The 25,621-nt window shown below is 44.6% G+C and overlaps 6 protein-coding genes, 1 long non-coding RNA gene and 1 other non-coding gene across 10 annotated transcripts; 3 read left to right on the plus strand and 5 right to left on the minus strand.

The window, feature by feature from the left end:
- The first annotated feature begins 499 nt into the window (after positions 1–499).
- Positions 500–1,236, plus strand: LOC120706031. Its single transcript, XR_005688162.1, has 2 exons — positions 500–993; positions 1,112–1,236. It is a non-coding gene; the product is annotated as an uncharacterized LOC120706031 (long non-coding RNA).
- Positions 1,237–3,351: 2,115 nt separating this feature from the next.
- On the minus strand, positions 3,352–3,423 carry TRNAD-GUC. The gene has a single exon. It is a non-coding gene; the product is annotated as a tRNA-Asp (tRNA).
- An 825-nt stretch (positions 3,424–4,248) lies between these two features.
- LOC120706033 (cytochrome P450 89A2-like) lies at positions 4,249–6,324 on the plus strand. Its single transcript, XM_039990596.1, has one exon. The coding sequence runs from the start codon at positions 4,401–4,403 to the stop codon at positions 6,075–6,077; it is 1,677 nt and encodes a 558-aa protein (XP_039846530.1). The 5' UTR covers positions 4,249–4,400; the 3' UTR covers positions 6,078–6,324.
- Positions 6,325–6,445: 121 nt separating this feature from the next.
- LOC120709639 (sulfoquinovosyl transferase SQD2-like) lies at positions 6,446–6,922 on the minus strand. Its single transcript, XM_039995318.1, has one exon. It carries the CDS (start codon positions 6,920–6,922, stop codon positions 6,446–6,448), a length of 477 nt encoding a protein of 158 aa, XP_039851252.1.
- A 1,158-nt stretch (positions 6,923–8,080) lies between these two features.
- On the minus strand, positions 8,081–10,037 carry LOC120706036 (sulfoquinovosyl transferase SQD2-like). Its single transcript, XM_039990602.1, has 5 exons — positions 9,627–10,037; positions 9,087–9,153; positions 8,881–8,951; positions 8,248–8,365; positions 8,081–8,158 (listed from the first exon to the last, which is right to left on the minus strand). The coding sequence occupies exons 1-5, from the start codon at positions 9,740–9,742 to the stop codon at positions 8,081–8,083; spliced, it is 450 nt and encodes a 149-aa protein (XP_039846536.1). The 5' UTR covers positions 9,743–10,037.
- A 2,673-nt stretch (positions 10,038–12,710) lies between these two features.
- On the minus strand, positions 12,711–15,018 carry LOC120706035 (EKC/KEOPS complex subunit TPRKB). Its single transcript, XM_039990601.1, has 6 exons — positions 14,808–15,018; positions 14,596–14,662; positions 14,355–14,477; positions 14,180–14,263; positions 13,156–13,242; positions 12,711–13,059 (listed from the first exon to the last, which is right to left on the minus strand). The coding sequence occupies exons 1-6, from the start codon at positions 14,876–14,878 to the stop codon at positions 12,973–12,975; spliced, it is 519 nt and encodes a 172-aa protein (XP_039846535.1). The 5' UTR covers positions 14,879–15,018; the 3' UTR covers positions 12,711–12,972.
- An 84-nt stretch (positions 15,019–15,102) lies between these two features.
- On the plus strand, positions 15,103–19,553 carry LOC120706034 (probable zinc metalloprotease EGY2, chloroplastic). Of its 3 annotated transcripts, none has more exons than XM_039990597.1 (13): positions 15,103–15,333; positions 15,428–15,497; positions 15,719–15,814; positions 16,005–16,097; positions 16,188–16,241; positions 16,456–16,563; positions 16,813–16,887; positions 16,980–17,085; positions 17,165–17,258; positions 17,826–17,979; positions 18,318–18,525; positions 18,706–18,866; positions 18,980–19,553. In XM_039990597.1, the coding sequence occupies exons 1-13, from the start codon at positions 15,173–15,175 to the stop codon at positions 19,238–19,240; spliced, it is 1,641 nt and encodes a 546-aa protein (XP_039846531.1). In that variant the 5' UTR covers positions 15,103–15,172; the 3' UTR covers positions 19,241–19,553. The 3 variants fall into 3 exon arrangements, with proteins under 3 accessions (XP_039846531.1, XP_039846533.1, XP_039846534.1); XM_039990599.1 differs by having other exon boundaries at positions 15,136–15,333; positions 16,008–16,097; XM_039990600.1 differs by lacking the exon at positions 15,103–15,333 and having other exon boundaries at positions 15,483–15,497; positions 15,986–16,097.
- A 177-nt stretch (positions 19,554–19,730) lies between these two features.
- On the minus strand, positions 19,731–24,549 carry LOC120706032 (mucin-1-like). Its single transcript, XM_039990595.1, has 5 exons — positions 24,002–24,549; positions 23,768–23,876; positions 21,970–22,084; positions 20,336–21,439; positions 19,731–20,247 (listed from the first exon to the last, which is right to left on the minus strand). The coding sequence occupies exons 1-5, from the start codon at positions 24,213–24,215 to the stop codon at positions 20,005–20,007; spliced, it is 1,785 nt and encodes a 594-aa protein (XP_039846529.1). The 5' UTR covers positions 24,216–24,549; the 3' UTR covers positions 19,731–20,004.
- Positions 24,550–25,621: the final 1,072 nt, after the last annotated feature.

Here is a 25,621-nt window from a genome sequence, read left to right on the forward strand (position 1 = left end):
AGTAAATTTCCCGGGATGTCACAGAATGTATAAGAAATAAAAAGTTTCCTATGATATTGATATAAATCCTTCTTGCTCCATTTAGGTACATTTTTCATCTCTCTAATAGAAGCTGCGACATTCTTTCTTTTTCTTTCAGTGTTGTCGTCCAATGATCAGTTGCAGTATGGTGTCTATTTATTTGAAAATCCTACCTGATCAATCTATTTAGTATTTTGTCAAAGCTCCGGATTATCAACTGGCCCATGTCTATGTTAGTTTGGAAATATTTTTGTACTCTACATGCAGATAAAATTGGGAGTATATAATTTCTAAATCCCATAGCAATGTATGGACATAGTTTTGTTGTGTCGAAGTTAGCTCATGGATATCAATGAGTCTTAAAATATCATATCTTGCCGATACTCTATATATTACTCTGAAATTTTTTTACCACCCATAGCAACGCATGGGCATAGACAAAGTTTTGGTAACTTGTAGGACGACTTGTTGAAAATTGAACTGTTAGCACGGGCGTATGATCATGACATTACTGCTCTGTCTTGTGATTATTCTTTTTACCCATGGGATATGTTTATAATGTATTGTTACATGTCGAGGGCCTTTCTTTCTACTCCCATTATTATTTTGTCCTTTGCACACCATCTGCAAACTACATTTTTGCAATACATAAAGAGAAACAATGAGATGTCATTAGAGGAATAATACTGCTCAATATTTTCCAGTAAGCTAAAACATCCAATGAAAGTAATTATCCTTGAAATATGAAAACTGGTCATTTTGTGATGCATGTTCAATTTTAAAAGGCTCTATCACATTGTCTCTCTTCATGTCTAGGCTTTGGGCGCTTATAAATTGTTGTGTGCCTGCAGGCTTTTGTGAAATCATTTCTTCCTGGTTAGATGTCAAGAATACTCAAAATGTGGTTGGTGGTTTCTGATTGTTGCCTATTTTGGCGTCAATATAACCTGCATCCTTAAGATCATATTTTTGGTAATTATTTTCTCATGTCTTTATGTACAGGATTTGTGTTTTTACTTAACATCATTCCTCCCTCAGAGTGCTTCAGCTACATTACACTATTGTGTGGACACATCACCCTTCCTTGTAGTCATTCAGTTTTTCAAAGCTTGCATTAGCAATTGAGGTCGAATGGATGGATCCACTTGAAAAGCTGATGGAACAAGAGGCTTGATTTTTTGCCCAATGGTCAAATGCGTGTGAAGAGGTTCCATATGTTTCTTGCATATTTATCTTGACTAATATGTGTATGAATATAACAAGCTCGCAGCCATGATAATGGTACATAATTTTTAGAAACATGTGCGTGCTGCACATGCACTACTTTTTCAGAGCAATATTTTTCAGATGTCATGGCAAGGTCTGGTGCTACTGCCAGGACATCATATTAGGTTGTAATTTCAGTGAGATCATGTAGTGTGATGTGAGAAATATCTTCTTCATCCATTGCCATGGATGGATGGCAGACCAAAAGGCAGTACTCGTGGGGTTGTAGCACTTTTATAATGTTCTATCCAATTCAAGCTTTTAAATTTATTACTTTGTGAGAAACCAAACTACCGAGTTGTACTCACATTTTCTTATCCCAAAGAAGGAACCAAGTTGAACAAGGTTCCTCTTCTCCGTCACTTAAACGTTTGTTGATTGTTATGTGCGTGGATTTGTTGGATGGACACAACACACAACCTTATTAAAGATACTATTATGTGACCTTTTTTTAGAAGGAAGTCAAACAGGACCTAACCTGGCCATTTACTCCCTGTTTGGATAGCTGAGCCCATCCGCTGGGCTGGTTGCTAATCCGCTAGGCAGGTGGCTGATCTCGCAGACCCTGTGCTCCCAGCCGCGCTCGCTCGCGGAATAGTCTTGCCAGCCAGCCAACCGAACAAGCCATTAGATAGCTGTATAGTAAAGTGTCATATATGAACAAGTATATGTGAAAATGATCTCATAAAAGATGTACCATGAAAATACTGCACTTCATAAATGAATTCAGTTAAAGTATTAATATCGAATACTATTTTTGTTTTTGAAGGTAGTTGAGTCTTGAGGTTACAAAAATTCAACTTCTATATTTCTGTGGTTATTGGAGCTTGACTTTTCATTTTTTTTATTGAATAGTTTTGATGCGTGTGATACTAATTATAGTTTCTTATTTGACTTTTTGAAAAAAAACATGTCCTTCTCATGCATATGTGTTATTTTCTATAAACATAAATTTTATTTACCTGGTTTTCGAAAAACACGTGCCGCCCTACTAGTACTACCAAATAAAGCAACCTTTGTCGTGGCAAGGAGTTTTGATCCAAAGTTATGCTTTGTGGAGAAGATTGGCATTAACTTTGTCATAACTGGAGGTCTGTTTGAATCCACCAACTAAATATTGCCGGCTAAATTTAGCTGCTAGGGAGCCGGCTAAATTTAGCTGCTAGGGATCCATACGGTTCGGCGACTAGCTAAACTTTAGTTGAGTTTAGTTGTTTCAGCACAGCTAAAGCTGGCTAGATTTTAGATGGGTCTATCAGCGGGAGGATCCAAACACCCCAGCTAAAGTTTAGCAAGAAGAACTTTTAGCTGTCTAAAGTTTGACTTTAAAATTTAAGTTGGGTGGATCGAAACAAACCCTAAGGTTAGTGAGAGTGTGATTTTTCTAGTTTTCTTTCCGTTCCAAATTATAATTCATTTTGACTTTCTAGATGATGATGTATTTTGAAAAACCAGAACGACCTATAATTTGGAACATAGAGAGTTCTTTACAACACAATCAGAATAAGGTGGTGACAATATAACTCTGTTCGGCTGGCCAGCACCACCACCACCAGTCGGCTTCTTTTGGCTTATTCTTTCTCACACAGAATGATATTGAATCAATAGAAATCAGCCAGCTTCTAGACCAGCAGAACAGCCCAATATATAGACATTTTGCAAGCTTCATAAAGTGTAATTCTCTGCTTACTTTCATGAGCCCTCTCCATCTTGACATGATATGAAAATATTTGATTTAGTATAAATCTCAACATAGCTATATTTTGAAACATACTAGTGAGAATGTGCTTCTTGTAAATGATGTGGAGCACCATTCCTTCCTTCACCCTGCTTCTAAGCGTTCCTGTGGGCCTAGATTCTCCGATGTGGAGCATCCTCAATTCTTCACCGCATGATGTCGTTTCTGGTTTAGTTGCTACGTGGGCTGATAATAAGCAGGCCCTAAAAAACCTTGGCCTTCCACAGTCCACTGGTGTTCGGTAACGGCGCGCAAGTGTCCATGGACCATGGGTATGAATAAAAACGTTCAAAAAGGAAAGAAAAAAAAAGAAAGGCAAAAAAGTACGCCGTTGCCGGGGATCGAACCCGGGTCGCCCGCGTGACAGGCGGGAATACTCACCACTATACTACAACGACCTCGCTGGCCTCTGCATCATATTACAGTTATTTACTAGCTTAACCGTGACCGTGAGCTTCTAGGTGCGTGCTAAGTGAAGAATCAGTTTGGTTTCCTTGTTCATTCTGATCTGAAGTTTTTGGATGAACCGCATGTACTAGGGCCTAGGGAGATGCTTATCAGTTATCCCAAAGCCAGTACAAGCTAAATCTCAGTTTCAGACTGAGCTTTCCTGATCTTTATTAATATTTGTCTGATTTGGCCATGATTTTAAATAGCCGGCTATAACCCCGCTATAGCTTTTTTAGATGGTTTCCGCTAGCTATTTGTATTTGTGCCGCTATGTCAGTTATGGACGCTAAATTGGGCTATAACTGCGTTAAATGGCATAGCTTTAGCGCCGCTATAGCCTTATCCTTACCTCAGTGCTATTGTTTTAGTTTTTTGGACAACTGAATATTTGATTGTATCAATTTTATTGTATTGTCAACTTAAGTAATGTTTCCGTAGCTCTAGAAATATAGTTATGTTTATAAAATTAGCCAATTACTATGTTTTTGTGCATCTATTACTTTTATTTTTCATGATTTAGTAGTAAACCGTTATTTGCCATAGCCCGTTATAGCCTCCGCTATAGCCTCTTAGACTCAGAAAAAAAATACGCCGCTATTTGTCATAGCCTGCTTTTTTTTTTGAAAACTTGGCAGGAGCACTGCCGATTCATTTAAGAAGAGAAGCAAGCACGATTCAAGTTTAAATAGCCCGTTATTTAAAACCATAGATTTGGCCCATGCAAACTGCCATCACATTGCAGTTCACGACAGCTGAACGGTGCCAATATTTTTACAGGATCAAAGAAACTGCATGTTGCAGCTCAGTTCTTTAAGACAAAAGATCATGCCACTTGAGATGAAGATGAGCTGATCCTGCTGCAGCGCTGACAGTGACGACACGCCGGAGCTCCGCGTCCGCGCAGGTGCATCGGCAGCAGCCGGCCATGGAGGTCGACGTAGGCTTGACCTCGGACACCTCGACGATCCCCCTCCTCTGCTGCTTGCTCATCACCCTCTTCGTCTCCCTCCTTTTCTTCCTTCGCCGCCGCCGTGGCCCCAGCGACGACTCACGGGTCAACGGCAAGGCTCGGCTCCCGCCACCGCCAGGCCCGCCGGCGCTGGTCTTCCTGGCCAAGTTCCCGGCGCTGCGGCGATCCATCTTCGACCTGGCCCCGCTGCTCCGGGACTTGCACGCGCGCCACGGGCCCGTCATCTCCGTCCGCCTCTTCGGCACGCTCGTCTTCGTCGCCGACCGCCGCCTCGCGCACCGCGCCCTCGTCCGCGACGGCGCCACCTTCGCCGACCGCCCGCCGCTGCCGCTCGTCGACCCGGACCCGCTCTTCAGCGCCGGCGACATCAACACCGCGCCCTACGGGCCCTACTGGCGCCTCGTCCGCCGCAACCTCGCCGCCGACGCGCTGCACCGCGCCCGCGTCGGCCTCTTCGCGCCGGCGCGGCGGCGGGCGTGCGGCTCGCTCGTCGCCGGCCTCCTCCGCGCCGCGCGCGGCCAAGGAGATGGGTCGTCGACGACGGGCGGCGCCGTCACGGTCAGGCCGCTCCTGCGGCGCGCCATGTTCGAGTTGCTCGTGTACATGTGCTTCGGCGCGCGGCTCGGGCGGGGCGAGCTCGACGAGATCGAGGCGCTGGAGCGGCACGTGCTCGCCTCCTTCACCGCCTTCCCGGTCTTCGCCTTCCTCCCGCCGCTTACCAAGAGGCTCCTCCGCAAGCGGTGGGCGGCGCACGTCGCCGTGCGCCGGAGGCTGGACGAGCTATTTACCCCGCTGATCCACGCCGCGCGCCGGCGCGGCGGCGACAAGGACCATCCGCCGTGCTACGACGAGTCCCTCCTCGCGCTGCCGGTGGCCGACGAGGGCGACCGGCCGCTGACGGACGCCGAGATGGTCAGCCTCTGCTCCGAGTTCCTCAACGCCGGGACGGACACGACGGTGACCCTGGTGGAGTGGATCATGGCCGAGCTGGTGAGCAACCCCGACGTCCAAGCCAAGGTGTACGAGGAGGTGACGACCGGAGGCAACCCCGAGCTCGACGCCGCCGGCAACGTCCGGGCGCCGCTTCTGTACCTGAGGGCCGTCGTGCTCGAGGGCCTGCGGCTGCACCCGCCGGCCCACTTCCTCATCCCTCATGGCGCGCGGAGCGACGCGGAGATCGGCGGCTACACGGTGCCCAGAGGCGCGGAGGTGAACTTCCTCGTGGCGGAGATCGGCCTGGACGAGGCGGTGTGGACGGCGGCGCGCGAGTTCCGGCCGGAGCGGTTCCTGGACGGCGGCAAGGGGCGCGGCGTGGACCTCACGGGGAGCAGGGAGATCACGATGATGCCGTTCGGCGCCGGCAGGAGGATGTGCCCCGGGTACGCGCTGGGCACGCACCACGCCGAGTACTTCGTGGCGAGGAGCGAGCTCCGGTGGCTGCCGGGGGCGGAGGGGGAGGCCGTCGACATGGCGGAGACAGTGGATTTCACCACCGTCATGAAGCATCCGCTCCGAGCTCGCATCATACCAAGAAATCAAACCAATACTTGCTCACTAGTAGAACAAAACTCTGCAGAAGAAAATTTATACATACATGTATCGATGGCATGTTATTTTCTTTTGATCTTGTAAATAAAATGCATTCGACAAAACACAATGAAATTTTAATCATCATCTAAGAAAAAAAAACAACCAGCTGCTATACCGCACAAGAGCATCTTCATGCATTGATGGCGTGATCATGATCTATACATGTGCAGTACAATCTACAATGTCCATCAAGATAGCACATTTCTGATTTTGGTTTTGCTACTACACAACACACGTGCAATCGATGGCCATGCCACAGCAATCACAGTCCAAGCTACTCCGATTTCCACAAAAAACGATAAACTATCTCACCTATCGGCACTGCACTATAGATATCAGAAATTTACAAGGAATTCATATGCATCTGTCCTTCCATCCATGTCCGGATCATGGCTGCAAGAGAGGAGGCATCAGCACTGTGTGATGCGGCGGACCTCCAGCCCCGGTAGGAACATCTGCGCCAGCCACTGCAGCGGCTGCACCATATCCGCACGCTTCTTCCGCCAGTACCAGATGGCGGCATCGTAGAACTCGTTGCGGATCGTCTTCGACGCCGCCCGCCAGTCGCATTTCTCCATCTCGGACCTGGCCGTCCGCGCCATGTTGTCTCTGAACTCCCTGTTCGTCAGCAGCAGCTGGACTTTGCCCACGCAGTCGTCCAGGTCGCCCGGGGTGAAGAGGAAGCTGGTCTTGCCGTCCTGATCTTCCGGGATTATGTCTGGGATCCCACCAGCACAGGCTGCGATGACGGGGACTCCCGATGACATGGACTCAAGGACCACTTGGCCGAGCGTTTCAGACTCTGATGGCATGATGAAAACGTCGCCGCTGGCGTATGCCTGAGAGAGCTCCTCGCCTTGCATCATTCCGGTGAACACTGCTGGCATTCCCTCAAACATATTCTCTAGCTCCGTCCTGTCGAGTAATTGTAGAAAACATATGAACAAATTTGTCTTAAAACCTCACCTATGTAAATTAACTCAGAAACTGAGAGGTTCAGAGCCAGTTACAGCAGGAGTAGCACGGATGCTGACTGAGGTCGAGCCACATGAACTGGAAGAAAACCTCAGGGAAGAATAAAAGCAACAGACTTTGCATTGGTTATACCTGTATGGTCCATCTCCGATAAATGCAATTCTTACTCCAGGCAACCTATCCATTACCCTGATCAATCATACTAACACAAATTAGTTCCAATTAGTAGCCAATGAATATGATGCAATGCAAAAGAGAATAAATGTGGTATCTGTATCCAGTTTACTCAGATGCATTATGTTCATTAACAATTAAATATAAAAGCAAACAAAAAAACAAATTAAGACGATAGCTTACATCTTCACAAAATCCAAATTTTTCTCACGCCCAAAACGTCCGACGTGAATTATGAGTGGTTTTTCAGGCTCCCCATCACTGAAAAAATACATCATATGAACATAAGCATCAACAATTTATATCGACCTGCTGTATATAGAACATTCAGGAAGAAATGCTCGCTTCAAACAAGTTCAGGAAGAAATGAAAAAGGGGATCACCTTAGCCTAATTCGCATCTCGTGACTACGAAATCTGGGATGGAAACTTGCAGAATCAACACCTTTGTTCCAAAGGCGTATTCTGTTAGCTGGATTAGGAGGGAAAGCACATTGTTAACAACATAAGATGACAAGGAATCAGGGAATACAAGCATGTGAACATCAAACATGATTTGAACAGACAGCGACCAACCTGATATAACCTGAGCAGTTTCAAAATCCTTGCTGATAGCAGCAGATGGTACCAAGGTTAAATCAGCAGCTCTGTGAAGGAATCCTATTTGAGAATAACAGGACCAAATCAGTGTTCTTTTTGCATACTGACATACAGGCTGGCTCAGGAAAGCAGAGGTGACGTGGGACTAGAATGCTTACTTATGACTTGCCACATAGGCTCGACAAGCCAGCTAAATGTATATCTTGGTATGTATCTGCATGAGAAAAACATAAATATGATTCAGCGGACATGCAAAACCTGGACCTCTGTTTGCATGCAGTAAAATTCGTGGTTTGCTTACACTGGGACATGAGTGTGGTAGGACATGACTAGGGGCACGCTGAGAAGCTTAGCAATAGCAAGAGCCCCAAAAACCTGAAAGAGATATGAACTTTAGTCATATTCAGCAACAAATAATTGGAAAGGCTCGATAATTAATGATTTGATTCTCGAAATAAAGCTACCATAATTCCAGGTGAAGATGCATGAATAATGTCAGGTTTGAACTTTGCAACCTCCGAAATGATTCTAGGACTGAGTGCCAGCGAAAGCGGGACTTTTCCATACATGGGACATGGGAAGCTGTCAAGGATGAGAACACATCTGTAAGCATAAGGTTCTGCCACTAAAAGGCAATGCATATCATGTATTCAATAAAAAAAAAGAATACAATCCTTCCAACCTAACCAGCATGACAGCATGATTGAGTATCATTGTTCAATAACTCAACAAGTTCAGGTTTGTTTATTTAACATAATTTATTGTGTAACTAATAGGTGAGTTATTGTACTTGCACCTGTCGTCACTTATTTGTTCAGTTATAACTAACTGAATATGTCCAAAACCACACAACCTGAATGCAGTAGTACAAAAAATGGTTCCCAAGCATATTTATTTTTCAGGAAAAGCATAGCCTACAAATGCTCCATGCTTTGGACTAATTCTCCACTTCATATAGATGCTAATGTTTCTTATTTAGCTTTGTTAGGTGTTCCTGATTCATTTTTTTAACAACAGCAAGAATGACTCAGTCTCCATAGCTTAATTTCTAATGACATTTAAGAGAGAAGTTCATACAAACATCCTCAAAAGCTTACCTCCATGAGCCAATAACCTTGGCACCATGAAATTCTTCGGGAACTCCTTCATGGTTGGTCACAACAATGACCTGCACAATGCACAACAAAACCAAATTAAGCTACACATACTAATCTGCTATCCTTCTTATCCCTTCTGATTTTGTCCTGAAAACCATGACTTCATTTCTACCCCCCACCAAATGGCAAGGAAAGCAAAACCGTACCTCATCTCCCATTTCACGCAAGTGTTTGATGAAGTTCTGGAAGCGGTTCTTATACCCAGAGATATAGCTGCAGATATGAAAAATGCAGAGTTAGTTCCAATAGTGAGAACAATAAAATGAAAATTTAGCCTAAATGTCTAAGTGAAGTATATAACAAAAGCACAAATTCCTTTTGTTTGATAGGCATTACAACTGATTTTGTATTGCCATTTACTGAGGTTTCCTTCTCCGTTCTTGATGAATTCCACTAAGCTCAATTAATTTGCTTCTTAGTCGTGACATTAAATTAAATGAAATCTTAATCCATTAAAACACTGCCTCCACGAACCCAAGAAAGACCCAAACTTTTTCCCCAAACCAAGAGAGCCAGCGTCAGAGCTTACTCAAAGCGAAATCTTCCAGCGTTTCTTGGAACAGTCTCATGGATCCAGCCAATAATGTGCAGAGGGTTAAGAACCAACCCCCATACAATGATATAACCCAACCAAGAAAAGAAAATACTGTAGTAATAGAGCAGAGCCCGGCGAGGGGAGGACTTACGCGAACGGCGACGGCTCAACGAAGAGCGCCACGCGGCGCGGGCGCGCGGCCTCGTCCAGGAGCAGTGGCGGCGCCTCCTCCAGGTCTTCCTTGATCTCCTTCCCGCCAATCGCCATTGCTCCCGCCGCCAGCACCCGAGGAGGAGACCAATAACGGAGCGGCAATCCTTCGGTTTGCGCAAGCGTGCACGGCCCAGCTGCGTAACGGCGCGTCGGGGCGTGGGAGAGGGCGAGCTTGCCGTTGCGTATATAAGCGGGAGAGGGAGTGAAAACGAAGACAACAGGTTTGGGTTGGAATTCCGGGGATATTCCATGGGCGGAGGGGAATATTAGAGGAGGGAACAAGCGGGGCTGGGAACTTTGCGAGGCATATGCTCTCTGCTGCAAGGTCTCATCTCCTCCTCGCCTTGATGAGCGATTGGTTTCCGGCGGCCAAATTGCAAAAAAAAAATTTTGCAATAATTGTGGGGGGGGGGGGGGGCGGGGGATCAGGTGATCTTTGAGGTCTTGGGCACACAATCTTCAGTGATGTGCAAGTGTGCAGCTGTAATTGTATTTGTACCTGGTTTAATACTGCCGCGGAAGTAAGTTTTACAGCATTTGAAAGCTACTGCCGCGTGCTCTTATATTTCAGGACTCTTTAATTCTTTATATTTCAGGACGGAGTCAATACGAGGACCGACAGTTTTGCCGAAAGGTGTTATGGTGAAATCAAAAGATGTCCGAGAATGGAAAGAGAAATAATTGATTTTTTTTAAATTACACAGTACAACGTAGATATGTACCTTACAAATTAATCGTTCTTTAAAGCTTCTCCAATCATAGAGTTTGATCGATCCCGGGCTGATAAATAAAAATGTTGTACAGGAAAGCGATTTTGTTAGTCGGCATGGTCAAGAGCTGATTGTTGAGTCTTTTTTATTGTCCCAGCGGAGAAGAATCTTGTTAAAAATGCTTATTTGTCTGGCCTGCGTATGTTGAGGACGGTATATTCCCAGCAGTATGTCTTGGATGCCAAGTAGTAGTACTCAATGTCCTACAAAGAAATTCTGTGCTTGTACTGCTGACAGGTGAAAATTAAACTAAGTCAGCAGCAGAAATGCAGGTGGCCTGCAATTCTGCACTTTGTACTCTGCAAGCTTGGATTCTATACAATTCGAGCAAAATGGTAACGGGAAAATAAAAATAAAGGAATATTACCCGACAGAATACCAAGGTTACAGCTGTATGACTAACCCCTAGCTTTAATTTGGGCCGGAGAAGCCAAGAGTGTGAGCTGTGCAATAATATAGGAGCGTTTTGGTGCAAACTCTCAGCTGGTATGCTTTATTTGTTGTGGAAACTACCCACCTGAGTATGAATTTTGAGTACGAATTTTGGACTTGACATGGGTGTTCGCATTTTTCTGGATTTATTTTAATATTTAACTGGCGTGTGCCTCTATGGTGACTATGGTGATTTTTCGATAACGAGGAGTCTATAGTGACTTCGTCAATCTTCTTTTCATTTAGTGGTGAGCGATGTAAAAAAGGGAGCCTTTTGGTATGCATCTATACGACAAGTTGGAGCTACATTTTGTAGTGGTGAGAATAAATTAAACAAGCATGTGGTATCACTAGCTAGATAGAAAGGTGTTTGAAACATAGAAATTTTATCACATGTTGTATCATATATGAGATGGTGCGGGGTCATAGTGGAATTATTAGATTCAAATAATCGTAACTTTTACCACGGTCTACAACCCAGGGTTGAAATAATTCAGTCAAAGTAAAATTTGGCACTAATCAATAACTCTTAGAGCATCTCCAGCAGTCCTTCATTCTCCAATAAACTCTTACTATTGGAGAAAAGATGTACTCCAGCAGTTCTCCAATATATATCTTTTTCTCCAATAACTATTGGATTGTTCCAATATTTTACCTTAACTCCTCTCAAATAAAGGGAGGGTTCATGCTCTTCTAATATGTTAGTTATTGGGACAAGATTACTGAGAGATTGCAAAATTAAGTTCTACAATAATCCTAGGACTGATGGACATGCTCGAAACTTTTGATACTCCCTCCGTTTTAAAATGTAGGTCATTTTGGCTTTTCTAGATTTATAGTATTTGTTATGCATCTAGATATAACATATGTTACATAATAAATTATATGAATCTAGAAAAGTCAAAACAACCTACATTTTGACACGGAGGGAGTACCAAGCTATAAATGCATCTCAAAGGCTGCAACATCTAATGCCACGGTCCACAACACAGCGCAACTAATATCTGAAGCTTTTTGGATCACAACCGAAATAACAAGTCATTATTTCATATGATTTAACATATACCATCAACATAAAATGATGGAATACATATATTAATTTCGTAGTCGGAAAAAAAACTCCAATAGACCTTTTTTGACACGGACTAAAGACTAACACACTTCTGCCTTCCCTAAAGAAACGGTTTCCTGGCCACGAATTTCATGTGAGCGTGGAGCATGAGAAAAGGGTAAACGTATGAGAAATGGGCTCACTCCCACATACTCCATGGAGAAATGGGCCCACTACAGTTGCCATGCTGTCTATGTGGGCTGCCTTTTCCTACTATTACGTAATAGGAACGTCACCGCGGCCCGCCAACCATGGCTATGGGACACTGAAGGGACCGCGAATTTTTAACTCAGTGTTTTCTCCGTTAATTAACCACGGGTTCAGTGAGAACAAGAACCACAAGTGTTCACAAAGTGTGGTCACATGGGGCCACTGCCACGTGGACTATGCTGCCATACAGTTGCCATGCTGTCCATGCTAATCTGCAGTGTACATCAGTAGCAGTCACTCCAATGACAGCCATGGCGCCTGTCACCGGGGAGCGGGGACAGTCCTTGTATGATGGCGAGACGGTGGTGTCGCTCAGACCCGACTCTGCTCGCGGACTTGCCTTGATACATCCAGTTGCAGATCAACATCTGTCCTTTATGCTGTTCCACAACACCTTGTCTCCAAGCAGAAGCTGTCTATGTGTGCTTCACATGCTAGTTTCCATTTAAGCGTCATCAAATTCACAAGAGGTACGTCTCAAAAAGAAAATCACACGAGGGAGAGAACAAATACACAACTTTTGCTTGCAGGCAGTGGCAGCTCAGTTTACAGGAAGGGGGGAGGAAACAATAGAACGACATGCTTACAGGTTGCTTTCAGGAATGTGAATAAAATGGCATCACTCTAGCTGTGCAGTCGTCCATGTGGTTGAGAGCTGACACATCTCTCGTTTCTCCAAACTAAATTAGCTTATGAAGGCCAAGGCGCAGAGATCGAGCTCAAACTTCAGTGCTGGGATCGTCACAATAATCGTTGAGGCCTCAGAGAGCATCTCGAGCAGCAATCCTGCATACAATTGCGTCGGGCAGTGTAGATATCAATAGTTCTTGGGGAGGTATCTTGTAATGCTGCCAGTAGAAGAAAAGACCAATATGATCTCAGTTAGAATGTATAGTTATAAGAATCATACGGTCCATAAGATACGATCAAGTTTGTTAACAAACCTTTAGGATCTGTGGCTGGTTTGCTCTACTTTCCAGTTCTCCTAAATCGATCTCGGTGCCACTGATGAGTTTCTCCACTGCTTTCATCTGCAATGATGCGATAGTCACTTCAGTAATTATTAGTCCATTCAGAAGGATAATAACTAACTCAGATAGACGCACAAGAAAAAAAAACTGACATGGAACTAAGGGAGCATGCAGAGCCAAATTCAAAGCTGCATACAGCAGTATCTTATTCAGAAAGCACTACTCGGTACAAACTGTACACTATGCTGTTCGATTAGTTTACATACCATTTACAGAAGATTTTTAGTGATATGAATTAAAAGGGTGTGGGACATGTGCTACTGCAGCTCTTCAAGAAAGAGCTTGCCAGCTAGACTCTGCAGTTCTGCTACTATCTTATTATGAACAAATCTCTGTAAGGAAACAGTAAGCACACATGTTTATACTGTACTGATTTGATTTTGTTATTTCCATTTTGTAGAATATAGGAAAAACTCCTTGCACCATTTTAGTTTGCAAAAAAATGTCTGTGTTGCAGGCTTGCAGCTATGGTGACATTCGGTACTTGGTAGCGAGAACTTTAAAGACAATAAAGTTTGAAAGTTCATTGAAAACTTCCAAGTCAACACCAGAAGCATGGGGTTTCTGGAGGTGGAGGAAGAAATATTAAGCATGGTTCAAACTTCAAACACTTACCTGTTTTACTTTACTGAATTACATGAGAATTTAACTTGTGATTTCTCATCTAAGCAGGGTGATAGATATTGCAAATCCATCCATGTAAATCTAATTTGGGGTAGAGCCTGAACACTGGAGTAGTTAACACTTCAACTACAGTCCAATTTGCCAGCACAAGTATATGAACCAAACACATGGTCACTGCCAACCATTACAGGTTTGTTTCAGGATTGGGTACAGCTTACAACAGGCTCTAGATTCCAAATTATCATAGCAGCATGCGACTGATGGGTTTGCAAAACATAGTTCAGTAAGTTAAGAGTTTCATCCTAAATCATACCTCCTCGTCTGAAGCATCAAAACGAGCTGCAAGGATGTATGTCGTGTCATCAGAGATCCCGCATCGTTTCAGGGATTCCGTAATCTGTAACCAGTAATCACCAACAAATCGTCAACATACTGCATAGGACCAACTTCACAATGCAAAAGCAAAAAAAAGCTGCTAGATGAATCACATGCTTCGACCCGGAGTAGTTGTAGACGAGCTCAGAGTGCAGAGTCCTTGTGGTCAGTGACTCCCTCGCCTTCGACAGCAGCGCCTTGTGCGCCGCTGCAAGAACAGGGAACACATCCGGCACCTATCATTGGTCAGAAAGAAATAAAGAGCACACCACATCAAACTTCTCGATTAATTAACTCCGACTAGGAAATTGGTGAGGTTGAACACAACCGAAGTAACTAGATGGTATAACGCACCAGTGATGCGTTGAGGAACGCGACCTCCGGTTCCAGCTTCCCTGACTGCATCAAGTCGAGCAGCACCCTGAGATGTTCAACACCAGAGATCTTCAGCGAGTTCGTAGCCGCACATTTCACCCGTAACAAAAGTAAGAACTCGGCACGGCTGATGGTCACGGCGAGACAAGCGACGACAAGAGGAACGGGGCGCGGCGGAATCGTGTCCGTACCGGCTGTTGGAGACGTCGGAGTAGAGGGCGAGGGAGACGCTGCAGCCTCCGGCCACCGGGAAGCTCTTCATCCCGCTCGCGGCGATGGGGAGCGGAGCGAGCGGTCTCTTCCTGCTCCGGCGGGCGGCGGCGAGCAAACCCTATTCCCCTCTCGTCCTGTTCTGCGGCTAACGGGGCGATTACCGAGAATGCCCCTGTCGACGGGCAAAAACTACGAGAGTGCCCCATGCTTCGAGATTCGTGCGGCGCGAAATCCTCACCGCGTAAAAGAATTTCGATTTTCCCTCCGACGAGGGATGGGATAAGGCCGCGCCGCGCGCGCGCTCTCCTCCCCTCCACTCCGTCCCACCACCGCCTCCCCCGCCATGAGTTCCTCCTCGCCGCCGTCGCGGGCGTCCGCCGCGGCGTACGGGTGCTTCCACCGCTTGCTTCTTGCGTCGGCCACTGTTCCGGCGAGGAGCGGGTGCTCCGAGCGCGCGCGAAGCCTCACGATGGCGCTCCGCTGCCTCCCGATTGCCGGGCGCAGGTCCGCTGCTTTATTTTCGTAGTATTGCGTGGGAGCGGGGAAGCTTCAACTGAGGCGCTAGCCTAATTAGTTCGTTTCCAATCCATTTGTGAAGGCTGAGGAGTCGGAGGGTTGCGTGCCAAGCGATGACGGAGACCGATCCCGAAGGCAATGGCGACGATGAGGTGCATACTAGCTTTTCTCTCTTTTGGCTTCTTGAATTCAGCAGGCACATACGAGCAATGTATCACATTTTTATTGGTAGCATACTGAGGCTCAGATTTTTCAACCTCCCGTTTAGTTTTACTAAGAAGCAAAGAAGCTCCTCTTGATAAAATCTAGAGTTACTGATGAAGTCAAATCTTGCAGCAATTCAGGGATTAATATTTTTGGCCTTTCTTTCTAGGAGAAAGAAGTGTTTGGAGATGATGCTCCATCACCTTCGGCTGATAGTGTTGCAGAAGTAAATGGGCCTGCAGAAAGTGGCTCCAATATAGACAATGTAAGCTCCTTACTTGCAGTTGGTCAAATTAATTCTGTATTATACGTAACAGCAAAAGTAGGTTTCCCTTGTGCGCTGGGACTCAGTTGTCCTGTACTTAAAGCAGTGCAGTAACTTCCCTTTTACCTTTTAGACCTTGCTATGAACGTGTAACTGAACTATAATATTTAGCTTTCCCATGACTCACCAGAAGAAAGATGAAACCACGAATGCAGAACTGCTGAGGTCCAGCGATACAGTTCAGAACATGGATGGAGATGCCACTACTACCAATCATACGCAAGTATGCTTTAAATTTATGCCCACCAACTTAATGTCTTATTGGACATTTTAGAATATAATCATGGCATATCTAATAACCTGTTAAACATAGGAGAATGTGGAAGTTGTTGAAGTCGCTAGCGGCTCTCCATTGCCCGGAATGAAGGTAATTATTTTAGTGGTTCTACATGTTCATCAGTTGAGTGGGAGATGAAATTGAAAGACGGATCCTGCTTCCTTATTTTCACCATTATCTCAATAGTAGAGTCAATATGAATAGATAAATACATTATTTTATTTTGCCATTTCATATCTCTGAACTCCGCAGTACGCGGTGGTGCTGATAGTCTTTTTTTTTTCTTACTACGAATGATCTTCAGCAACAGCTTGATGACGCTGAAAGGATTCCTAAAGCTACAATAGACATTATGAAGGATCAAGTTTTTGGGTTTGACACATTTTTTGTGACAAGTCAGGAGCCTTATGAGGTGAATAACTGGGATCTTATGATTTTCCTTCTGTATAAATCAGAGTTTATAAATAGTTTTTTATCCAATTGTGTTTATAGACCTCCATTTGCAGTTTTGACTCAACTGATGCATGCTGTTACTAGCAGGCCTGCTCTTGGACTAAGACCACTTACAGAATATGCCAATGCTTTTAAAGTAATTGTGTATTTTATTTATACTCCGATTTGGAATGACTAAATGTTATTTACCTTCACATGTCTGCAAAAGGGTGGAGTATTGTTCAAAGGGAATTTGCGTGGTAAAGCTGCCAAGAGTTACGAGAAAATCACAAATCGGCTAGAGGTAATCAGATGCTTGCAAAGCTGGCCCTCAGAAGTCTGTGCTTCTCGAAATCTGCTAGTATCTTAATGATGTTGACTCCTTGTTATCAACAGAACAAATTTGGTGATCAATATAAGCTTTTTCTTCTCGTGAACCCAGAGGATGAGAAGCCAGTTGCAGTAATTATACCCAGACAGACATTACAGCCTGAAACTACAGGTAACAAAAATTTATTCCAACCTTCAATGCAATTGGTAGTTCTTAGAGGGGCCTAATATTTTACTTTAAAAATTTTCAGCTGTCCCAGAATGGTTTGCTGCGGCATCATTTGGATTAGTTACCATCTTCACTTTGCTGCTTCGGAATGTACCTGTTCTGCAGAACAATTTGCTGTACGAGGTTCCTCTTCCATTTAACCACTTTCCATCATTCTATATTATTTTAAATTGTTCGTTTTTATTTGCCAAATAAATTAAGGTGGTCACTTTCCTTATATCTCTACCTTTCATCACCGTTGAATTGCTACAAATGCTTAGTCTTATGTGGGGCCCATAGTCACACGTTCCGGGAACGCTGGAACATTTTCATCCCCGCAGTGTAAAAATCCATCCCAAGAGCCGTTCCTGTTCCCCCTTCCTCGTTCCTCGATCCCGTCGTCCTAGGAACTTGGTGAATATGGTGGGGCCAAATAGTGTGCCCCTCCAAACACTAAGCAGGATGCTAAAGCTTGTGCTCTGTATTGGCTTGTTAATACATGTAACTACATTTCGAATTTCATTAGTCTGTGTTCTGATTCATGTGAATGATTGTATGCTTTTACTGCCATGTCTTTAGCCACATATTACTGTGAGTTTCCCTTGTTTGAAGGAATACATATATTTCCCAAATACCTTGTCATATATTAACTCAAACATTTATCTATCACAATTGACACCTGCTCATAAGTCTTTATCTTCCAGATCAACATTCGACAACCTTGAACTGTTAAAAGATGGATTATCTGGTGCCCTGGTAACCGGGCTAATAATAGGCGTCCATGAAATTGGGCATATCCTTGCTGCTAGGGAAAGTGGAATCAAGCTTGGAGTACCATATTTCGTTCCTAGCTGGCAGGTAAAGAGATTGCTTGCCTACAAAATCTTTTATGAAACTTGTCTACAAGATTACTGAGGAATAGATCATCTAATTATCACAAATTAGTTCCACCTTTAAAAGTGAATGCTTCATGAAATTACTAAAGAAATTTACGAGAGCTTTGCTGAGTCTTTTAAGTTTAGCTTTGGTTCAGAGTTATTATTAATATTAAAGCAATGTTTAATCTGGAGTGTGCTTTTCTGCACAGGCAAGAGCTTTGGCCATGAATATAACATCTATGTTTGCTTTGTTACTTTGTCTTGTAGCCTGGTACTGTCTCTTGCCATAACGAGTTTTGTGTTATTCTATTATTGTAGATAGGATCTTTTGGTGCCATTACCAGGATTGTCAACATTGTCCGCAACCGTGAGGACCTATTGAAGCTAGCAGCCGCTGGACCACTGGCAGGGTTCTCCCTTGGATTTGTTCTTTTGTTGTTGGGTTTCATCTTACCTCCAAGTGATGGCCTTGGCCTTGTGATAGATCCAACTGTCTTTCATGAGTCATTTCTTGTTGGTGGTCTAGGTAAGCGTTTAATCACAATTCTTAAGCTCATAACTACTCAAGAAATTCTTTCTGGATGTCCATTAGTACTTGCCTGCACTCCACTTATTTTGCAATAATATATTTGACTGTGCACATAAGCAGCTTTTAGTTGAAGTATGCACAATAGTTTGTTAAAAGATCAATCTTTCCTTGGTACAGCAAAGCTTCTTCTTGGGGATGCTCTGAAAGAAGGAACACAGCTATCAATAAACCCACTTGTTTTATGGGCGTGGGCTGGTCTACTGATCAACGCTATCAATAGCATTCCTGCTGGAGAGCTTGATGGTGGGCGAATAGCACTTGCAATGTGGGGAAGAAAGGTTGTTGCTATTGAAATCATTTCCTCCTTACTTGTAGGCTTGTATCTGAGAAGGGCTTATATTTTAGGCTCACCATTGGTGTTTCTGACAACCCACACCTGAAATTGTACCAGGTATCATCTCGACTCAGCAGCCTTACCATTGGACTGCTCGGGATCGCAGCTCTCTTCAATGACGTGGCCTTCTACTGGGTGGTGTTGATCTTCTTCCTGCAGAGAGGCCCAATCGCTCCTCTCTCCGAGGAAATAACAGACCCTGAAAACAACTACATCGGCATCGGCATCGCTATTTTGCTCTTTGGGCTTCTGGTCTGCCTGCCCTACCCATTCCCCTTTGACCTATCACAATTGGCCGATATTGATTTTGACTTGTGAAAAAAGGACCAAAATAAATAGACGCACCTCACCGGCTTCTCATCCCCCAACTGTATCTCTGAGATGTAACCTATTGGCTCGGTATTCTGTTGTGCCATCTTCGCTCCATTGCTCTTGTAGTAGCAAATAAAAGCAGGAGCCTGACCCCTTTGTTGTAGTAGCTTGTCTATTGTGCGTCGATTGGTCTGAGTAGAACAGTATAAGAGTCCGTTTTTGGCTGTAACTGTCATCTGTCTAGTTGTGGCATAGCATCAACAATCGATACCTTGCCAGGGTATGATATTATTGGATTCATGCGCGAGGTTCGGCATCATTTTGGCTATGTGCGGACCTGGAAGGGCATGGCCGTTTACGTTCTACTCATTCTGTTGTAACTGCACTTTCAAGCAGGCAGCCACAAAATTTCGTAGGGCATACAAAAAATTTCAGCCAGTGGGGCATGTTCCACTACCAGGGTGAAATCACGAAGCACAATGCATATCCAAGATGGTACAGTGCTCAAGAAACTTATCACATAAAGGACACTTTTCAATAGCATATAAATGTCCGGGGTTGAAATTGCACATGGAGCAGCGCATGACATGTCACGAATGAACTGGATATAAATATTGGACATTCAAAGAACCTACATATAACAGAATAATAAGGCTCGATGGATACTCCGATCGTCTTGGAGAAGATCTGCCCTGCCGCTCTAAATATTCTGCATCCAAATAATTCCATCAGAATCATGCCTTTATGCTTTTTTTTTCCAAATAAGTGAATCACCGTCCATAGGGTCCTGCTCTATCGCTGCACAACTCATCATCAATATCAATACTATCCAGGCACATCAGGTTGTTGTTCACGCTCGGCTCAGAGCTGGCATTGCTGCTTGTTGCAAGAGGTGAGTCCGAAACGCTCATTGGTCTGCTCCTTGTGGATCCTGATCGTGCACTATGAACAGATGATGCTGGGATGCTTGTCATAAGAGGCCGTAAATTGTTTGGAACGCTGCGCCTTATGTCCTGTAAAAAAACAAATTACACCTCAAGTTCAATTCATTGAATATAGAAAATGTTGTTATGAACTATACTGGGGGAAAGTAAAACATACCATATGCCTTAGTGCCATATCCAGTGATTTTTTTGACAATGTCCTACCAAAGCCCGAGCTATCTGGAGAATTTGACGATTTACCAGATATACTGTTGAGGCTGGATCTTTGATCATCATGCTTTGGAGGAACTAGCCTTCGCATGTGCACAACCCTTTCAACCATCTTATTACCCATTTGAACTGGGTTCACTGTGTCACCTCCATTGAGATGTGATCTTCTCACTGCCGGCATGGAGCTCCCTGAAGGCACGCTGCCACTCAAAGTCCTTCCTCTAGACGGAGAGCAAGACTGCCGTCTTGGTCGAGCAGCTGGCCCACTCTCAACAGAGGAAGACCTTGAACTAGGTGCCCCAGGTCTGCCCCGGGTGGCAGAGGTCGGTCTTTCTGGTAGCGATGTCCTTAGGTTTGGAGGCGCATCAAGAGAGAAGCCAGGCATTTCAGATGGTTTCCATGGTCTTGATTTGACAGTAGGTGAGCTGCCTCTTGAAGGTGTATGCGCTGTCGTTTTTGCTGGGGAAGAACCTTTGGGCATTGTGGAACCTGATTTGGAGATTGAGGACGATCTAACTGGTGCAGCCAAATTACCATGTTGGGCCGAAGGGACAGAAGGTCGCCTTGTTGGGGTTGATGCCCTTGATGTAGGCTTGCTTTGTGCTGGTATGGAGGGCCTGGATGAAGGTGTTGTCGACCTGGTAGCAGGAATTGATGATCTTGAAGTAGGTGTTGATGACCTACTAGCAGGCGCAGATGCTCTGCCTGCAGGAGCTGGATTCCTACTAGCAGGGCCAGCTGCCCTGCTTGAAGGGGTGGTTGACCTGACTGAAGGCAGTGTTGACCTTGAAGTTGGTGTCGATGATCTTGGGGCAGAAGCTCCAGTTTTGGCTGGTACAGTTGCCCGGGAAGTAGGGGTTGAAGGTCTCGAACCTTTGGAATTAGCTGCCAATGCAGGGCGTCCAGTTGGTGTTGAAGGCCTTGATGAATTAGAAGTAAGCCCTCCAGATGATGATGGTCGACGGGTTGTGGCAGCTGAGTTCAAGCTGTTCGATGATGCTGTTCTTAATGGGTGGTTGGTTCTTGACGGAGGATCTTGATGATTGGCCAACTGTAATAACAAATTATGAGAAGATATAATCAAATAACACGAAGTAATAAACATAAAGTAGTAGTTAGTATACTTACGGAAAGTAGGCAACCTAGGTTACTGAAAGAATTTCTAGTAAGACATAAGTTACCAACACAATATAGGATTCATCGCTGAACCTTCCAAATAAAAAAAAATTGACAAGAGAGACCAGCATAAAAGCACGATTCATGTCAGATAGGAGTACAAAACAAACAAAAATAAAAAAATGGTATCATTGCAGTTAATGTTATGGTAGGCCCAGCAAACAATGGGTCATCTTTGTGGAGCTTGCCTGTCATACGGAATCTGAAATAACTTAAAAGAACCCTGTTATGTTACTCTCTAGAAAGTAAAAGTACCCTGTTACGTTACTCTCTAGAAAGTATTGTTTCATATATATCCACCAAGAGGTGAAATTTTGAGAATTCAGGCGTGCTGCTTAGAAGTATAGCTTGCAATAATACTGTACTCCTAAGAACCAAAGTGCAGCTTATGATCAAATAACCCACCCTTGATTTTAAGGCAGTTGGACGAGTCTTTGGCGTTCCAACTTGGCTCACTGGGGACCTTTTTGACTCAACATCCAGAGATGGGAAAAGTGGAGTTCCTGGTGGTGTCAGAAGCCTGAAAGTAAACAACTTCATTGTGAGACAGTTATACAATAACTTCAAAACTGTAGATCAGAAGTGGCCTCCAATAAAATTTAGGATGCAGCAGAATGAACTTAAATTGGATATCGAGAATACAAGGAACAAAAGTATCAAAAATATGTGGAATACCACCTGAGCCTGATATGAGATTGGAGATGATTAAAATGGTGTTTGGTAAACATAGCATAAGAGTGATATCAATATATAGCAGTGAGAATAATAAGGTATCACTTTACTGATCCAGAGACACAGTCACATCCCAGAATAATTAATTATCCTGTATTTAGTCTGATATTGTACACTCTGGATGGAATAAATAATTATACAGCTGAGATCTCACTTGATCAGCACAAACACAAAACCATTTAATCAGTCACTTTAACTCACTTCCCCACCTGCTTAGATTAACTTCACCCTACCCGCTTAGATTAACTTCACCCTAACCAAATCAAGTAACTAACCCAGCACTTCTACAAACCACACAAGAACAAAAAAGAAAACATCCCGTGAATTTGTTACATAGTCCACCTGCCCCCTACCAACCACACATCAGCAAGGAATCCAATAATCAAACTAATTGTCTTCATGTGTTAACATGACCACTTATAATTAAAATACTAAGAAATCTATACCCTACCAACTAGAAAAAATTATTAAACATACACAAAGTAATATGCGTCATTATCCCCAAGTCTAAGTTTCTCACACCTGCTAATAGAACCCACAGCAATGACAGATATTTAGCATGCAAGTTAAACAGCACCAACTAAATACATTTCAAATCAGCTAGGGCCAAGATAGGTAGCCTGTAGTTCATATGATTTAGAAATGTGTCCACTACAGGACTATGGCATCTACCGCAAAAGCACCAAATTCACAGGAAAAATGGCTAGCTAGAGACACATTAGCTAGCTAACCAACCAGAAAGCAAAGAGAAGGAACAAAGCCAATTGAAACTTAATCGAGTCATAACTCCAGAAAAAGATAGCACAACTTTATGCGCGTGCATTAACTAGGCAAGTAATGGAAGAAAGAAGCAGCAACCAGGGATGACAAGAGATCCAACTGTTACCTACAACCACCATGACCCAACCTTGGAAGCAACAACAGCTGAATTCTAACTAACATCACTAAATTTTCACAAAAGACAGACTTTATGGTACGCTGTCAACAATTTATGAGACAAATGCACGAGCAGATTGAGCTGTATGAAACCAAAGGAAAAAAATTAGAGAAAAATTAGAGCTCAGCACTACGATAATCACCATTCAGCTGAAGAATGATGCACCAGATGAGATCAGGTAGAAGGCTAGAACCCAAAGACAAACAACTTTAAATTTCTCAGCCACTAAAGGTCGCAGTTTTCTATTTCCCGTGGGTGCAACACAATATAGCAGATTTGCACTCAACAAGAAGGATGGGAAATCAAGATGAACCCGCACCAAAAATAACACATCTAAAGCCCCCACAAAGCTCCCAGCCTCGCACCTTAAACTATAATAGAACCGCGGCAGAATTGAAGCTCACAAAATGCTACACTCAGAATAAGCTAGAAGCATCCTCGCAGCAATGGTTATGATGCCGGCAGCGAAAACACGGAAATTTAGAATTTACTACTGTAGCTAATACCAGTAAAAGCCCGGAACTAAGCACTCACCAGTCGTAATCGTTCTTGTCGCCGGCGTCCGCATTGAGGAAGTCGTCCGCTCCGCCCGGCGCCCTCCTGAATCCGCCACCGGCCACCTTGTACGCCGCCGGCTTGGGCTCTACGACCCCACGGAACCAGAAGCTCAAATCAGAGTAAGCTAGGGTTCCCGTCAAAACATGACCAAAAAATTGCCATGAAACGGCCGTGGGAGGCCCGAAGAAGAGGCCGAAACGAGGCTCTCACCGGCGGGCGGCGGCGGGTCGAGTTGCAGCATCCCGTCCCCCGCCGCGGCGGCGCCGCCGGAGAGCAGGAGCTGGTCCGCCGCGGCGCCGCGCTCCTTCTCGCGGCGGCGCATCTCGAGGAAGAGCGCGAGCTCCTCATCCTTCTCCTTGATGACGGCGCCGAGCGTGCGCCCCCTGGCCTCGCCGTCCGCCATGCCCGCCGCCCGGCGCTGCATCGGCGTCAGTCCCCCAGCGCGCCCGGCGGCGGCATTAGGGTCCCCGCGGGCGAGATCTGTCGCGGCGGGCGGTGCGGCGGCCGAGTGAGGAGCAGCAGTGGGAGTGAAGCAAACGGAAGCTGGGAGTGCGGTGGTGGTGGTGGATGGGGATGGCGCCCGTGTCCCTGTCTCGTGGTGGTGGCCTGTGTGCCTCGCCTGGTGCGGCGCTGCTATGATGCCCCCCCTGGCCTTGCTTTCAGCTCAGGATTGGAGATGGCGATGGAGATTGGAGGAGGATGGAGATGGTCAGACGGAGCGGGGAGGAGGAAGGAAGGGGGATTGCGGTTTGAAATTGGAATTGGGTGGGATTTTGAACTGCGGATGGGAGATTTGGGGGAGGACTGCTGTCTGTCTCTGCCTATGTGCGCTCTTGTTTTTTTATTGCAGGCTCAGGCGTGACCATATATGCGTAAATGCTACGGGTACAGGCTGAGCTTTCGGTAAGCAAACTGTCACGCAATCATAAAAGATAAGGACTTGTTTGATTGAGCTCTAAAGATTAGCGTTCACTGGCTCATTTTGGTAGCGGTTTGGATAGATTCAAAAATTTTGGTGCAACAAAGAAACTACTATTTTTTTGTCATTTTCTAGGCTATTAACGGGCAAACCTTTATCACTCGCGCCGAAGATTTGGCGGGGCTATCGTTGGCGTAATCTAAGAAACAACCGAGTTACATGGCGATTTGTAGAAGTTATATGCCGAGTTATTTCCCCTCTCTACAAGAGGTAATAAATTGCGTGACGTATAGGCGTAAATGTTAAAAGGCATAGGTTAAGAGAATATAGCCGAGCTTTTTTGGTGCGCATACTATTTTGTAATTATATGGAGTAAGGGGGTTATTTGAATTTACATTGGGCCTACTTTGATGGGTATTTGGATCGAACCTAGTTTGGCACGCCCAAGCTATCTTTTCCTACCGATACACGGGCTAACCGTTATCATTCGCGCCAGAAAAGCTGGCAGAACTACTAGTGAACCTATCCAAACACTCTAGTCAAGTTTATCGAATTCCATATATTTAGGGGCATAGGGAGCGGTAGACAGATGCATGATAAGGCAAACGCAATAGCAGAGAAATTGTTTTGAGTGTGGTGGAAGAGAAATATTTTGTTTTTAGGAAGATAACCTAGCTGGTCCTCTAAATTGGTGAACTTACATGTGATTTTAAGTGTATTTGTCCTTGCTTTATGAAATGCGGTGTCCAACAATATTGTGTTGTATTCGGATCATACAAATTATAATCATGTGTTCTTTCATTATGCAAATATGGTGGTTAGAACTACTGAAATTGTGGTCAAAGGCAGCAAGAACGCAATGATCTTGATCCAATCAGCAACTAATAATTAATGGTTCCCCAGTCCCAGCT

Source organism: Panicum virgatum, chromosome 5K (genome assembly GCF_016808335.1).
Source record: "Panicum virgatum strain AP13 chromosome 5K, P.virgatum_v5, whole genome shotgun sequence".
NCBI lineage: Eukaryota > Viridiplantae > Streptophyta > Magnoliopsida > Poales > Poaceae > Panicum > Panicum virgatum.